Here is a 16,221-nt window from a genome sequence, read left to right on the forward strand (position 1 = left end):
ATATATATTTTTTTGAAGAAGCTAAATAAAAAATCAGTATATTAAAAAATACAACACAATTAGTAGATTCATAATTAAAAAATAAAAAAATATTAATTGTGTGTAATATCAATGAAGCATGATCAGCGACTCTATTTTGACAAGATACTGAAATAAGTTCGTAGAAAGCAAATTACACACTTGACACTCGACAGGTATAAATAACGAATACACATTATGTCAGTTCCAAGTATAATGTCTAAGTAGCTTTCAAATCGTATCCGCCGAGTGTCGTCGCCACGTAACACTAACCGATGATGTAAATGCAACGTAAGGTGCAGCTCCGTGCAAAAAAAAAAAAAAAAAAAAAAAAAAAAAAAAAAAAAAAATGAGAATTATAATATATTTGACGCAAATCTTCTGGACGACATGATTTTGTCATGTATCGTTCGTCAAAATCAAAAAAAAAAAAAAAAAAGAGAAAAAGAAACGAAAAGAAGAGAAAAATATCAACTTTCCAGGTGAAAGTCCGCTTGTTCCTCGAGAGCGGGCGAAGTAGGCAACTTGAGACGCTACTGACCAAGGTGGTATAGGACGGCTGAAAGCGAGGCGACAGAGACGTAAGGAAGGTGAGCCGCGCACTCATCGGGAGTGGGGGTGCCCGCGGCAGTTACCACGCTATGCGACACGTGCGCGTGACGTCACGAGGCCGGTCACGCGAGCACCGTGTGCTCTCGGTCACGTGTCCCGTCACGCGCTCGCCGCTGCTGCATCCCCTCTCCATCGGCCTCCACCCCACGACTTTATCCGCCGGCCGTTGGTTCTCCTTTCTCGTCGCAGCTATGCTACTCCTTTCGAACGCCGTATACATTGTAGTACGTACGGACGTACTTGCCGCTTTTATCGCGCGAGTCGATTGATTATGCCCCGAATTCACGTCGCTCTCCTTTCCCTCCCTTCCCTACCACTTTCTTCGATGTAAGAGTTTTAAGATCACGTTTTCCGATCGAGTTTCGAGATAGCATTGTTTTTCGACTTCCAATGTCAAGACCGTATTTTGTGACGATATCTCGATCCTTTACTATTAAACCCCCCGATTGAATTTTTCTCGCCTTCCGACATATAAATGAGTTTAAAATATTTAACACAAAAATAAATAATTTATATATCTCGTTAAAACACATGACGATATAGAGTACCCCTAAGTTTGTTTTGCTCGTATGTAAATTTTGATTAACGCTGATAATTCCGTGACTAAGTTGTTTGTCTGCATATTTTTTATATTTACATTTTTATAGATATCTTTTTTCTTTTTTTCCTTTTTGTTTTATACACGTTATTTAAATTTTATATGCTTTCTGCACGTCCTTACTACATACTTGCTTCGTTGATATTAATATTTAATATGAATTTTGAAAATTTATATCACATTTAGAAGAAGAGAAACGGATCTTTCCAGTCTGTTGTTTTTCAGGAAACATGACGTCCGTATATAAGCATTCTTATGTATAACGTAACGCGACGTTCTACTGAAAGAACGATTGATCCGCTCGGATATAAATATGACGATACGCTCTAAGTTTGCGCGCAGCACGTGCATGTCACGCCCACGCGGGATACTATTTCTGGCGTGAGAAATTCAATTGGAGTGAAAAAAGGGTCGGCGCTTACGTCGTCGCATGTCCCGGAGCTGGTGACGGAGATGACGAAGAAACGCGGCTATCGTAGAATTTTAATTCAGGTTCAAGTACAGTAGCAAAAAAAAAAAAAAAAAAGTTGCATCTCGGGAAAGCAGGAACCTGTATCGACTGGCGTTACTTCTTCGCGCGGGAATCGAGACACCAGAACGAGAAGGAAAGGTTTCGTTGTCGTCGTGACGAGCAAACTCTATAATTATACACACGTCGAGCGCGAACGAATGTTCTAATTTACCAAGGACAAATGAACGGACGGACGGTTTTACAAGGTGCGATAATCGACGAAGGCTTGGCCTCCCCAATATTCAATAGATAATATATTTATCTATTGATCTCTGCATATATATTCTTCGGATATTTATTCTTGTGAAACAAATGAGAAGTTTGAAGCAAGAGTAATTTTTTGTACGAAAAATTGTGTATAAAATTAAGATTTCTTTTAATAAAATTTTTTATTACTAATTATAGTTATGTAAATATTTTTTTTCAACGATTCAGAATTTGCTCATTTAATTATAATTTAATGTTGACGATTCAAGTATTTTTTAACGCACCGACGTCAATTCGAGAGAATCGCCAGAGGCGATGTCGCTGTTGCGATTTAAAGGCACGTCGATATTTATTGCCGTGCATTCCTATTTCAAACTAAAAAGTCACGTAGCCCGAGACGACGACGACGTTTAAATAGCACATAATTTTATTCCGGTCTTAGAAAATTCTGTCCAAGGAATTTAGATTGGCTCGTCTCGTAAGTAGGATCCGGAACTGCAGATTCAACTGCAGTTGCTCGCGAGTGCGTGACATCGAGAAAGATAGGAACGAGAGACGAGGGGTAAATCCGATGAAGATAACTTCGTCTCAGACGCGTTTATACGAAAAATTCTCGTCTTACGCGGCAGTAAACAAGATATCGTATTGTAAAAAAAGTTCAAAAATGTTCATCTATCTATATTAATTTAAATTATTAATATATTTATTTAAATATTAAAATAAATTCAAAAAAAAAATAAAAATTCCTTACCAAGATAAAATCTCGAATAATAAATATTAAAATGACATTTATAGACACTGCGCATATCTTCTTCGCATAACATCTCTAGACATACTATATCGAAAAGATCGATTATTTGTCAGCGCATAAATTAATAGCGGGCGCGTAATAACGAGGCTAGAATCAAGAATAATTCAGAATTGCCGCGGATCGCGGTTTATTTTCTTCCTGCGCATAAGATAAAGTCCGGCTATTTTCGCGCGTGCATTATTACGGTCCGCACTTTGCTCACTTTGCGCACGTCAAATTCGTTTCGTATCTATCCACCTACTTTGTCGCGCCGTGTGTGAAATTGCCTCTTTCCATTTATATCAAATTTCCAAGTTAAATCTATCGCCGTCCATCTCAGATTCTCTGCCGATTCGGCAATCGCGACCGGGAGAAAGCACACGGTCGCATAATTAATTCAACGGATATGCTAATTCTCGCGAGGCTATTTTTAGACGCGCTAACTAAGAAGGAAAGGAATGAATTCGCAGAATCGCTGCGAAAGAAAACGCTCGACAGGAGCGTTGCATCCGATTGCATCACGTATTTATCTAGAGCGGGTACATACATTTATTTATGCCAATTATTTAACTTACAAATTATCTAACAAGGAAATTCGTATATTCCTCAATTTTTTTTTTTTTCTTGTAACTATCGCTATTTTTTTCATCATTAATTTTTTAACAACAAATAAGATATAGCAGAGCGATAAAAATGTATTATTAAATGTATTGAGAAATATCAGATGATATGTAACAATTCGTCGGTTTTTCAAGATGAAAAGTTGACGTGAAATGTAACCGCTGGACAAGCGAGGCTATTTCTGCGAGATAGATTAATGACATAACTATCTGCGCGGCTCTTCCGCGCACGATTATTCATCGCGTCACCTTTAAAATGACCATCCTCCGACGAGAATGGTGCGGAGAATGGTGCGGTTTACATAATCCCGGCGAAATACCGACGCTTTCTAGTTCAACGTGTGCGCTCTCGCTCCATCGTAATCTTACGCAGCGATTTCGAAACGGACGAAAAAACCGCATGTGCCATTACAACCACAGTCGCACGCGCGATGGTTCTTTATTGACTTATTTTTAAATTCCATCCAATTTTAATCTCGTTACCGCAGGTGGGTTTGTTCAATCGTGTGAAACTTGATATACGCGCCTATGAAAATTCTATCGAAGTGACTGTTTCGATATGTAAAGTCTTGTTTAAAAGTCTTTTTGACTATATTCTATTTGGATATTCTCTCTCTCGATCTAAATTCTAAAAATATATTTTTATTAAATATCCAATTAAATTTTTTTTTAAATAAATATCTAATTAAATTTTCTCATTAATAAAAAATAATCATGTGTATAGAGTCTCTCTCTAATAGTAGTACTAATAGTATAATAATATAAAAAAATGTCTCAATTCATATACATATAGTTTATACGAGATATTACTTTATAAGCTATATATCTCGTATATTGATAGGAAGCAAAGGGTTGGAGGGATAAATTTCTTCGAGGCATGCTGTTCATAGATAAATGAAGCACAAGAATGAATTCTGCCTCCGTCGCCCTCTCTCCCTTCATCCGTCATCGGAATCCTTGTCGATCTCATAGAGGTAGTCAACAAGGCACAATTCCAGGCGCTCGTTTGCTTTGTTCGCGTGCGCATGCTCAATGCAATGACAAGTACGAAACACTATCATTACGCTCGTTGCGTATCGGTGTCCTCGTTAGACACCTGCATTGTATTCCGACGCAATGACAGAAAGCGGAAAAAATGCGAGGGAAGGAGAGAGGCTAGAGGAAGGGGGGAGAAATATTTATTACGCGGTCCGGGAGAGAGTTTCACCCACATGCTTTAAATATAGATCTCTTTAAATATAGATCTCTTTTATTTGTCACGTAATAGCTGGGAAAAGTAATAACGTTAAAGTTGTCCATAAAAAAGTTGTAACGTTTAAAGGAAAGTATTTGTGAAATATGCAAAGCACATTTTTATCTATTTCTCTCTCCTAAAATTCAAAAATTTTGTCTTGGATTGCGATTTAAAATAAATCGTGTAGATTTAGTTAAACACTTACATTAATATTATATGTATTACTTATCAAAGGATTTTTTGTTCTATCCTTGGAAAATACCTAATCATTGAGGAAAAAATAGAGAACATTGAAAAAATGTATTAAAAAAAGAAATGTATTAAAAAAAAATTATTCGAATCAATTATCTGTCGCGTCGAGCATCTCGCGAGCTCGTCAGTGACTTAATCTGTCGGCAGATGCACATGTATTATAGCTACGCGTTCTTCGTGGCCGGTCTCGTTGCATGCAATCGATGGAAAACGGACGACGAGGCCGCTTCGCGTACGCTTATAGAGAGCCCGGACTATTTTCCACCTACTTTCCCGTATTACGCAAGCGGCGCGGTTTCAGCGTGTGCGCAATAAACCGCACCGGTGACGATGTCACCGAATACCGTCGCCGTCGTGCGGAATATAATCGCAGCCGCCGCCGCCGTCGTCGTCGCGGCCGCTCGACTCGCCGTGCACATTGCGTGCACGTGTCGGGAAGGGCAAACGCGTGGTCGCGCGCGTGACTTCGCTCCGCCGAGGCGTGCCCTTCTCCCGATCACGTGGAATGTAACGCGGTTGAACATTCTCCCCGTCGTCTCGCCTTCCTCACCTGCTTTTCCCTCCTCGCTTCCTCTCTACCTTTTCATTTCTGTCTCTGTCTCTCTCTCTCTCTTCACCTTCCTCTTGCCTGATACTTCTCTCGCGATGTACACAACACTCCGTGTACATCTATGTGCCTTCTGTCGCGCCGCCGTTTCCAACGACTTGTGTGCTGACTGGTGTGGAACACACGTAGACACGCACGAAACATTGCATCCGACGAGATCTGAAAGAGGACAGAACTGGAGAGAAAGCTGAGAGAAACACTAGATTTTGATAATTTCTCAATAAATTCCGTTTCTGAGAAATATACGAAATTTCTAACACGGATCACGCTCGCTGATTTAGCGAATAATTAAAAGAATGATAAACTTTAGTCCTCTTGTCTCTTTCTCTCTCTCTCTAATTTTTATTATTGTATCTTTTTTAGAAACATGAAGAGACAATAATAATAAAATTTTCTTTGGCACATCAGCTTCTCTTTCCCAAGAAGAAATTAAGTCTTTGAATGAATACACAATTCGAACTTCTTCCTAGAAAGATTCTCGCGATATAACAGGCGCGTCTTGAAAAGCATCCAGGTCGCACAATTAACAACGATTACCACAATTAACGACGATAATAGCCATGTTACTCTGATACAATTAAGCACAACATGTGCGGTACAAAACGGAACGGCATAGTCAGTTAGTTATTCAATAACGGGATAAAGAGAGAGATAAATGATACACGCTTAATCTCTTCATGATTAAAATATCTTTTCTACGCTTGAGAAATTTACAAACAAAACTGTGTATTCGATTAAATTTATATTCTAATTTTATTTTTATTAATTACAATTTCATAAAGAGATTATAATCTTTTAATTTTATTATACGAAATTATATTTGTAAAAACTCATATAAAAAAATTCGTATAAAAAAAAAAAATTCATATAAAAAGAATTTATATAAAAAAATTCATATAAAATAAAATTCTTATATTTTGGTTCGTATAAATTCAATGAAACGATACTTTTGCTAAACGAAACTTACGCTAAATTTAAAATAGATTAGTGATGAATTTACGATGAAGGATAAGCAAAGTAAAACATTCGTATCGAATTGACGGATCATCATGCGCTTACGACATAGTCCATAAAAGGAACCAAGAGCCCCCGTGACCACTTAAAATTGTCGCCAGACTTGCACTTCCGTCCTAAATACGCGTCTCGAGTACGAGAGATCCGGTTTTTACGTGACAGTTCCATACGAGGTCACTCGTGGCAGAATGCAATTTAGTTTTCGAAAGTAGGTACGGTCACTGCGAGTAGGTGATATTTACCGATATATTTATTTAACAAACCTGTAAAACGAGAGCAGTTAGCGCTCAATATTTTACGCTAAAAAAACTACTCAAAATCATACCTTATTTTATCTTGTTAAATTTGTTTTCCAATTTCCTATAATATTGAAAAATAAAAAAGCACTCAAAAAAGTGGTATTGCAACTACAGCAAAAATTTTCTGGGTGCGCAAAATTAACCGAGGTACATAAATGATTAGCAAATACTGTGATATCGCATATGTTTCGCATTTAATCAATCTAAGTGACAGAGACAGAATTTATATCTGAACTGTTTGTGAAATTTAGAAAGAATGTTTTTCTGTGGCGCCTATCCATGTAAGGCCAATCATACTTGTTATAAAGTTTGACTGTGGTACACAGAAAAAATTAGCGACAAGAAACAAATGAATATATAATCCTCACATATAACATATTTGTATAATGCGCCCAATCTATCTAGCTCTTTTAAACAATTTCTCTCAATTTTTCGATGCTGCAGTTATAATTGGCAGTTATATTTCTCACAAAGATCGTTCTAGCTGTAGTATCGAAACTCATATTTATCCAATGCAGTGATTAACATTTGGCAATGGGACCTAAATTTTCTAGAAGATATTATTAGAATATTGCTGCTATAAATTCTATATGTAACAGACAATATTCTAACAGATACAAAAAATAGCGATAAATTTTTGTTGTGACACCTAGAAATCTACCTATATCAGCAAGACATTTTTTTGAGTGAGAGATATACATTATTCAATCTAAATAGACAAAAATATAATCACAAAGTAAATTTCAACAGTAAAATTTAAATTTAAGTCATTGTTGACACCTTTAAACAAAATGGCTTCTATCTTCGAGGAAGCTTTTTATATCTTCATTTAGATATTTAAATATCTATTAATAAAAAAAAAATAATTGCTTGTGTCAGCTGCATACACGATTGTTGTTTATATAACGTTGTTATATTACATTCGTTTTACATATTAGGTCTCCATGAAAAACTGCATTCTTGCACAGTACCATAAATAGCCAGCGATAATACGATACGGCACCATCGTTGCTGTATCGTATTAACGTGCATCATAAAATTAGATAGAAAGGTCAGAGGGAGCAGTTTTAACCCCTTTTAGAAATGTCAATTTGCGTTGTGCGTACCGGCAATCCCAGAGTTATCATGCAATCGTAGATATTAGGCTCTTCTTTTTTTCTCTTCTTTCCGTAAGTTTTTTTTTTTTTTCATGAAGCCATTATTTCTCGCAGCAATTATCGTATCATATTAACGGTCTGAAATAAAATATAAGTGTATAAAATAATATATTCTAACACGATCCGGAAAAAAAAGATCGCGGAGAAAAAAATCCTTTCAAAAAATATACATTTCGCCATCGAACTCTATTAGTTCGTGCTTTCTCAATGTATGTACATACATGTATGTATATGTATGTGTGTTTTTTGGTATGGCACTTTTAGCGACGCTACGATTTTTATCCTGTTCTTCTATGAATGACAGCTTAAATATACGCGCAACCAAAGCCACCGCTTATATCCCTAATGCCTCATGCATTCGCTCGCCAAAGCCTCGACGTAATCGACTTATCTTTTTATCGGACCCGTGCGTATTTTTTTCGTACCCAGCGTCACGTTTGCGCCGAACGTGCCGATCGTACGAGCGTCCGCGCACGTATGCGTGCACGTTTCTCTCGCCTTCGTCGCCTTGGAATTTCAAAATCTCACGAGTTTGACCCGCCCTGACCGAAATATGATCGCATCTTTCCGTCCGATTCGTTCAATCATATCAATGATGTTGAAAATTACCACACATGCATCTATACATGTATATAACACACGCATGTCGCGCACGTACTACCGAGTGCGTTGACGTGAAAGACATTTTTAATACACTTAGCAATGGCACGTGCATCAGTTTCGTTAAATATAAAAATGTCTAAATCTTTAATATTATTTTTAATATATATCTTTAAAATCTTTAATATCAATTAAAGTTTTATTAACTATTAATTTTCAGATCAAGATGAAATCTTTAATCTATTTTCTTTTCTTAGCATTGCATGTGTGTGATTAATATTATAGTTTAATAAACACAAAAAAGTCTCATTTCTCTCTCTCTCTCTCTCGGTCTATCTCGTGCGACCTTGTTTTTCGCAGATTCTTAATTTCCGACTTAGAAGACTTTTAACGTTAAAAATTGAAAAAAATGCAGCAGATAACGCTTTCCAATAATCTACTGTATAAGAAAATCAATCTCTAAAGCTATAATGTAAGAGCGTATTTTTTCCAATCTCTCCGTAAGTTCGCGAAAGTGCGATATCACTTTCGCTCGCTCACTTTCGTGCGCAAAAAATATATTTTTGCTGGTGTTATAATTGTAAGACGTTCCGGGTAAACATGCAAGCCAACACGGGTAATATTACGCGCATCTTTTGCGCCATTGATAGTGTCTGGAAAAATCATATCGAAAAAAAAATCGCGCGGAATTGTGGACAGTGAGATGCAAGAATGGTCCGATCATCATCCGGCTTTGTTTGCGTCTCGGCGTGACGGCCGTACCATCCTTATCGTCGCCAAGAACCGGTTCGCCGTCGGATTTAGTCGGTTTCGATATCAGTTGTCGCTGGGGGAGTTCAAGAAGGCGAGTGGCGATTGCACCCGGGTCGTGCTCGCCGAGCCGTTCGTAGCCAGTTAAATGAAGCTTCTCCGTTTTTTTTTCCTTTCTTTCAATTCACGTGCATGCACGTGACGCGCGATAAGAAGTCTGCGTGGCAATCGGGATCGAAGAACGTTGTATTACGCCACGTATTCTCGCTTCAATTAGGACGGTTTTTTGTCTCTCTTGTCCCCTCTTATATTCTTTTTTCATCTAATTAAAGTATTTTCTTATTATCGCGTAAGACTGAAATGAAGGGATATTAATTCGTTAATACATAACATGATAAACGATCCAAGATCGAAAAGCTGATTCAAATTCGATGCAATGATTAATATTTTTCACTTGCTGTTTCATTACATAAATTGAATCATAATCAAGATTTGAATTTCATATGAAGATTAATTCTCATGTCTACTTTTTCAAGAATGAGAACATGCGAATGTGTTTAATCTTTTTACAAATCGAATTATAATATAATATATAAAAGTAAAGAAGATAAGAAGACAATTTAGAAAATAAGAGACTATAGAAAAAGAGAGAAAGAAGTTAAAAATAAGTATATAATATCCTATATTATAATATACGGCGACATATCTTGTACCTAAAATTATTTTATATTATGTGTATCGTTTAGGGTTTATTGTTAAAAATAGCGAGAGTAGAGAAGTCTTGATAACTGATTGTAGATTCTTGGTAAGAATATATTTAGTACAAAGAAGACGAGTGAAGGAAACAGTAACGATGGCGAATGTTCGCATTCGCTTTCGTAATAAATGTACAGCTTTTATTTTTGAGCTATCGTCGTGTGTATCCAATATAATCATTTGTTAACTTATTAAATACAAGTATTCTTAGCTCTCACATATTTCTCACGCCCATGCGGCACGAAACAACTTGCACTTTTGTATGCAAATGGATAGCATCCTGCAATATGTAAAAATGGAACGAAATTGAATCGTTACATGAAATATGATTAAAATGTCAAATAGGATCCAAGATTTTTATCGACGGACGTTGACGTTGCTCGCTTGAATCCTTTTAATTTTCTCCAATATAGAGATCATGTACAACTATATAGAGAACTAGACTCAATCTTTTTTACCAAATCTTCATGCTTATATCAGACTTAGTATCTATTTCATTATATAACGATTGCATTGAATTTGAAATAAATCATATCTGTAATTCTATGTCAAAAATGTACAATTTTGCCTTAATTCATAATTACCGTCTAGTGACAGATTGTACAGATGAGATTGAATCGATAAAAATAATCGATATGGTTTCAGCGTAAAACAATCATCGTCCATCTATAACCGTTCAAAAATCAATGACATGCATAATGAGGATTTTAATGAAAGATAACTGCTCTAAAAAAAGTGCGATCGATTTCCTCTCTTCTAGGTTTTCCTCTATTCAGTTGTTTTCCTTTAAACTGATAGTGAATTCGATTGAATGCATTAGTGCGCACTGGTGCACATTAAAGGTTATCATACAAAAATTTAAGCATGAATAATTAAAATATAAAACTAATTATAAAAGCACGAGTTATTATCATTATTTGTATTAAATCATAATAATGGCTCCTAGTATTAATTATTTTAATTCTTTAATTATTTATGCCATTATAAATTTATGTACAATTACCTTTATATATGTGCATCAGTGCGCATTAATGCATCCAACCTAATTTGCTATAAGATTCTCATTTTTCATTATTCTCTCATTATTCACATTGTATGAACAGATTAGAGTGAAAAAGCGAATGAGAAACAGAGTGCGTGACATTTTTCATTGAAATAAGAATGGGAATTGAGAGGGAAATCACAGAATAGAGAAAATCGACTTTATATCGATCTTCGAAGTCAATTATCGTACACGATCGCGCAAATGCTTCTGGAACTGTGAATGAACTTTTATCGTAAGATTTGTCTTCAAATCGCATGTCAAGATATTCGTCCCATTCCCAGAGCACCGCGAACGTTCAAACTCTACATTTCATCGAATCACGCTCAATCACGGTCCCCTCTCTCTTCGGCTCGTTCCTCCGCCCTGGCTTTCATTCTGGTAATGAATGCTTGGCCTTTGTTCTTCCGGAAGGTTTCATACGGATCATTCAAATTGATACCGACTCCTTTATATTGATCGTTTTTATCGCGAATCTCGCCCCCGGAAATAGGTGCCTCGATACCCTGCTCATTAGCACCAAGACCCGCACCGCTCCAACCCATCTTCTTAAGCAATTGATGTCCTTTATTGCTTTCGTCAAGACTGATCTCTTGCGGAGCTTTGCTATAGGTGGAACCACTAAAAGCAAAACGAAATTTATTATGCAATTAATATATACGATTTAATATACAATTAATTTACATTTAATAACAAGAATCGTAAAAGAACCGAGATAAAAAATAAAAATATACAAAGAATACATTTCTTGTCTCATTTCTTATCTATGATAAAAGAAGGTAAATAAAAGATAACTGAGAAAGGAAACTAACACTATATGTTATACTCACAGAAAACTGGGAGGAGTTGGACTTCTATCTTGTCTATCCACTCTTCTATCGGGGCTACGATCTTTATTACTGTTCCTCCTCCTTCGGCTTCTACTAATATGATTGCTGTTACGACTGTTGCGTCTATGATTAGCCGCAGGCGATCTCGATCTACTTCTGCCCCGTGATCGCGAGCGCGATCTACTGCGCGACTTACTCCTGTAGCGTTTCTTTGGCGGACTAGGGCTCTTGGATCTCGGTCGTAGAATTGGCGAAGGGGATTTGGATTTCTGTCTAATCCCGGCGGCAATATCCTCTTCCTTGCGTTTGCGAGAAGCATTTTTCGCCTTATAGTACTCGTATAAGCCTAATTTTTCCCATCCGTCACTGCAAATATAATCAGAAATTCCATTTAAAAAGGATAAAAACATAGAAAAGATATTGTACCGCGTATTTTTATATATATTTCTTTATCTCCCTTTTTCCTCGAATATATTTAAACTTTTCAGACTACATTAAAATATATATATATATTTACCTATCCCTAGGAGAATCATGATTTGGCGGCGCATAAAATGCTTCCACAGCTGCAACTAGACGATCATTCGGTGGAGCCGGTGGTGGAAGTCTTATCGCATCCGGATCCAATGGTTTATATTCACCATCTTCTAGCTTTATCAGAGGTACCATCAGACCAGCTGGAAGCTCGAAATAAGGCATACTAGGCATCAAATCCTCTACAGAGGGCTCGTGAATAACAGGCGGCGGTCCAAAACCTGGTGGTGGCTTCGAAAAGTCCGGCAGGGGCACATTACTGAATGGTGGCGGTTCGCTCGATGATGGGACACCCCATCCTGGTGGTGGTTGACTGAAGTTCACATCTGTGCCCATCGTACCAGGAGGACCAGAATGACTAGGTGGTATCGATATATTCTGCTGATTCTGAACAGATAAAATTTTGCATAAATGTATGAAAAAAAAAAAAAAGAAAAAAATAATTTCAGTCAATACGATACTATACCAGTTGAGGTGGTGGCGGTGGTGCTTTCAATTGCTGATCTATTGCCATTTTTTGTTGCTCGATATTCTGAATTTGTCTCAACGCGTGAGTGACAAACGCTTGATGCTGCGCCTGATAATTATCGAACGTCTGTTTCGTCGATGCTGTAATTGGAGTAATCGCAGTAGCATATTGCGCTACCAAATTAGCCTGATACTCTGACCAGGATGCGCTCGGTTTTTTCAACTTATCTATAATCCCTTCATCGAAATAATTGTTCTTTGACTCCCACAAACTCAACAGTTTATTCAGCTTATTAAGTTGTTCCTCGGATGCTGCTAGTGAAGTGTTACAGAACATCGGAACAACAACACTTTCCATCGCTTTTCGCAGATCCATAGACTTTTTTCTTGCACTGAAGAAGTTTCCAATTAAATATCTCATGCATAAGTAACACACATGACATTTTAGCTTATGATACATTGTCGTTTAATATTATAAAATTGTAACTATAAATCAATACAAGTGTATGAAAATAATATCGGGAATTTTTAGATGTAATTAGAACAAGTCTTGAGATTTTACACATTATTTTGAAAATTTATCGTAATTATATGGACATATGGGCATATGGAAATAAAATAATATATTTGTAAGCATAATAATGGAGGGGGGGTTTATACTAACCAATGATGTAAGACGTCGTTCACTAGGTAAATAATATGCAGTTTATGACTAAAGGTTGTCCCCTGAATAACTCTAAAAAAATATTTAAATGTAAATAAAAAACGCGTACACATACATATTGTATATACAAAAACACATATATGTTTATACATACTTTTTTAGCAAATGATCCGCGACAACTTGATTGCTTTGTGAAGTAAGTGAATTCTGAAGTATCCAGGCCTTTCCTGCGCTTATGCTATCCTTTGTGCAGCTATCGATGATCGGTTGTAGCACCGTGTCAAACGCAGCCAGATCTGTGTTCGTATTTTGCGCACTGTTTTGCAAAGCCTGTTCCTGTGCCTGCCTCACTGCGTCCTCTACTCTTCCCTGCTGTTGCGCCATCAATGCAGCGTGCTGCGCAGCCAGGTTCTGTTCTGATTGTCTAACTTGTTCCTGCAACGTCGTCTGCTGCGACTGTAGGTTCGCCAGTTCATTCTGTAGCCACGCGGGTGGGCCCGCGATGTTAACCGTTTGCGCGACTCCGGCGATCGGCGGATTCACACCTCCCATGGCGCCGGAAACCGATCCGATTGGCGGCCCTGCATTTCCCGGCCCTCCGATCTGTCCAGGCAAAACGGGACCGCCCTGACTTCCAATCCCGACCACTGGGTTTATGCCATTGTTTTGTGTACTCAGACCGGACGCAAGATTGACGTTATTCAGTGGCTGCGAGACGGCGTTTGCGGCTGTTTGCTGCTGCTGCGAAACGTTTAAACGTGGGTCTGCATTTTGCATTGGATTTATTCCTTTTTGCTTTAAAACTGTAAACGAATGACGGTAGATTATTGTGAGATGCTTGAGTCCTTGTCAATCGATATTTGAAAAATGTGTATACAGATAGCTCGATTTTTTTTTCTGCCGAGTCTTATCTTCTACCGGTGCATATAAGAAAATTCTTGGGCATTTACACGAGAAAAGTATAGTATCAGAAAATGCGATAAGTCTTTTGGGAGCACTATACTCTTTTTTTTTTTTTCCTTTTTCTACATTTTGTACGAGGGTATTACAGGGCATACATTATTTTGTATGGTGGATTGTATTTTCCACACACAGATTGAAACGATGCGACAATGTACTCCGTATTAGATAAACTCCAGCAAGAGAATCTTAAAACTACATCTTCGCAAAATTGCCATTGCCAAAGAATGCAAGATGTTTTTAGTATAAAAGCATTCTGCTTAATAAATAGCAATCCCAAAATCTTGAAAGAAAGATTGTTTTTATTCGACGAATACATTTTGTACGTTTGCAATGATGAAATCAGAGACCTTGTATCATTTTTTAAAGTCATTCCTTTGCTCGTCGTATAAAGCATGACCATTTTCTTATGCTTCTCAATCACACTGTAGCTGTTAAGGGGGTATATCCCACTTACTGGCTTGTTCTGTAGTCACTTTGTATTGATAGTAGTTGAAGTGCTCCCCCCCAAACAGGAAACCAAACTTCGGGTTGTCCTTCTGCTTGTTTTTTGTCATCTGCTCGAACTCTGGTCCATTGCGAGCGACAAACTGCGCCAGTTTGTCTATGATGTTCCGTAACTCTGTGTCTGAACGTTATAAACAAAAATAACAAGAATTAGAGATCCAAACTCAAATAAAAGAATTAGGATCTGTTACTTATTAATCACATCTAATTAATCAATTTATTACTCTTCATTACTTTTCGATCCTATAGAAAGTCATGCATTTATGCTTAAACGCACACTTTCTATTAATCAAATCATCAATTAACCACTCTTAAAAGTAAGAATAAAACTATAAAATTTTACATATGCATAAAACTGTGTCGCTATTACTGTGAACAAAAATACATATTTTTATATTTCAATACAAGAGTAAATTGTAATAAAGTCCACTTACATGGACCCCTATAGTATAGTAAAGACCATTATATAAATTAGTTATAAGAAATCTGTTTATTATTCCTGTGCATGCTCCTTTAAAATTCAATAACTATAGCATTATGTGTATCTTACACCCGCGCGCGCGTAACCTAATAAAAGAGAATTTTCAGACACTAAATATTTAAATACATACGTTATTTCTCTACACATATAATTTAAATAAAACCATAAAACGCAAATGAAAGGGTTACATGTTCGCAGTTTAATATGCTTCGAGGGGAACGCAAATGGGATACGAGGAAGTGCGTATATATGTATATGGTGTGTGCAGAGTGTGCATGTATGTGTGTGTGTGAGAGCGCGCTGGGACCGGATCGGCGAACCTCGAGACAGCGTGCTCACCTGCGGGAGCCTGATCCATGTTGGCGGGCGCTCGATTATGGATGTCCTGTTAAAACTACCCGTCAAAACGTTACGTGCTCACTCGCTCGGTCGTCGTCTCGTATATAAACGGAATACAACTTGGCGAAACATTATTCACTCACGGCGGACCCGACAACGCGCTAAACGTCGCCATTACGATCTCGCGGCGGCTGACAGTGCCGCCAACTTAACGACGTTACCGGATCTTCGAGTTATGTTGGACACGATGATATTCGGGTAACCAATGGGAGAACTTGTTCTCTAGGGTTTTCTGGTTGTCGGTACGATTGTCAAAAGACAAATTTTCCCATTGGATAACGGAATTCAAAGGAACTATGGCTATTTTACTA

The 16,221-nt window shown here is 37.4% G+C and overlaps 1 protein-coding gene across 3 annotated transcripts; it reads right to left on the reverse strand.

Moving 5' to 3' along the window:
- Window positions 1-10,056: 10,056 nt before the first annotated feature.
- Window positions 10,057-16,064, reverse strand: LOC115233735 (calcium homeostasis endoplasmic reticulum protein). Of its 3 annotated transcripts, XR_003883832.1 has the most exons (9): window positions 15,851-16,064; window positions 14,981-15,151; window positions 13,718-14,366; window positions 13,564-13,635; window positions 12,898-13,291; window positions 12,415-12,818; window positions 11,898-12,263; window positions 11,164-11,688; window positions 10,057-10,849 (listed from the first exon to the last, which is right to left on the reverse strand). XR_003883832.1 is itself a non-coding variant. In XM_029804287.1 (8 exons), the coding sequence occupies exons 1-8, from the start codon at window positions 15,867-15,869 to the stop codon at window positions 11,394-11,396; spliced, it is 2,370 nt and encodes a 789-aa protein (XP_029660147.1). In that variant the 5' UTR covers window positions 15,870-16,064; the 3' UTR covers window positions 10,057-11,393. The 3 variants fall into 3 exon arrangements, 2 of the variants coding, with proteins under 2 accessions (XP_029660147.1, XP_029660148.1); XM_029804287.1 differs by having other exon boundaries at window positions 10,057-11,688; XM_029804288.1 differs by lacking the exon at window positions 15,851-16,064 and having other exon boundaries at window positions 10,057-11,688; window positions 13,718-14,304; window positions 14,981-15,114.
- Between the last annotated feature and the right edge of the window lie 157 nt (window positions 16,065-16,221).

The sequence above is a fragment of the Formica exsecta genome, unplaced genomic scaffold, assembly GCF_003651465.1.
Source record: "Formica exsecta isolate Colony F162 unplaced genomic scaffold, ASM365146v1 scaffold188, whole genome shotgun sequence".
Taxonomy (NCBI): Eukaryota; Metazoa; Arthropoda; class Insecta; order Hymenoptera; family Formicidae; genus Formica; species Formica exsecta.

Bases quoted from the DNA above. Each gene is read 5' to 3' on its own strand.
- LOC115233735 (XM_029804287.1), bottom strand. The intron at 13,292-13,563 runs GTTAGTATAAAC...AAACTTCTTCAG, and splicing joins AACGACGTCTTACATCATTG to TGCAAGAAAAAAGTCTATGG. The intron at 12,819-12,897 runs GTATAGTATCGT...TTATCTGTTCAG, and splicing joins CACCGCCACCACCTCAACTG to AATCAGCAGAATATATCGAT.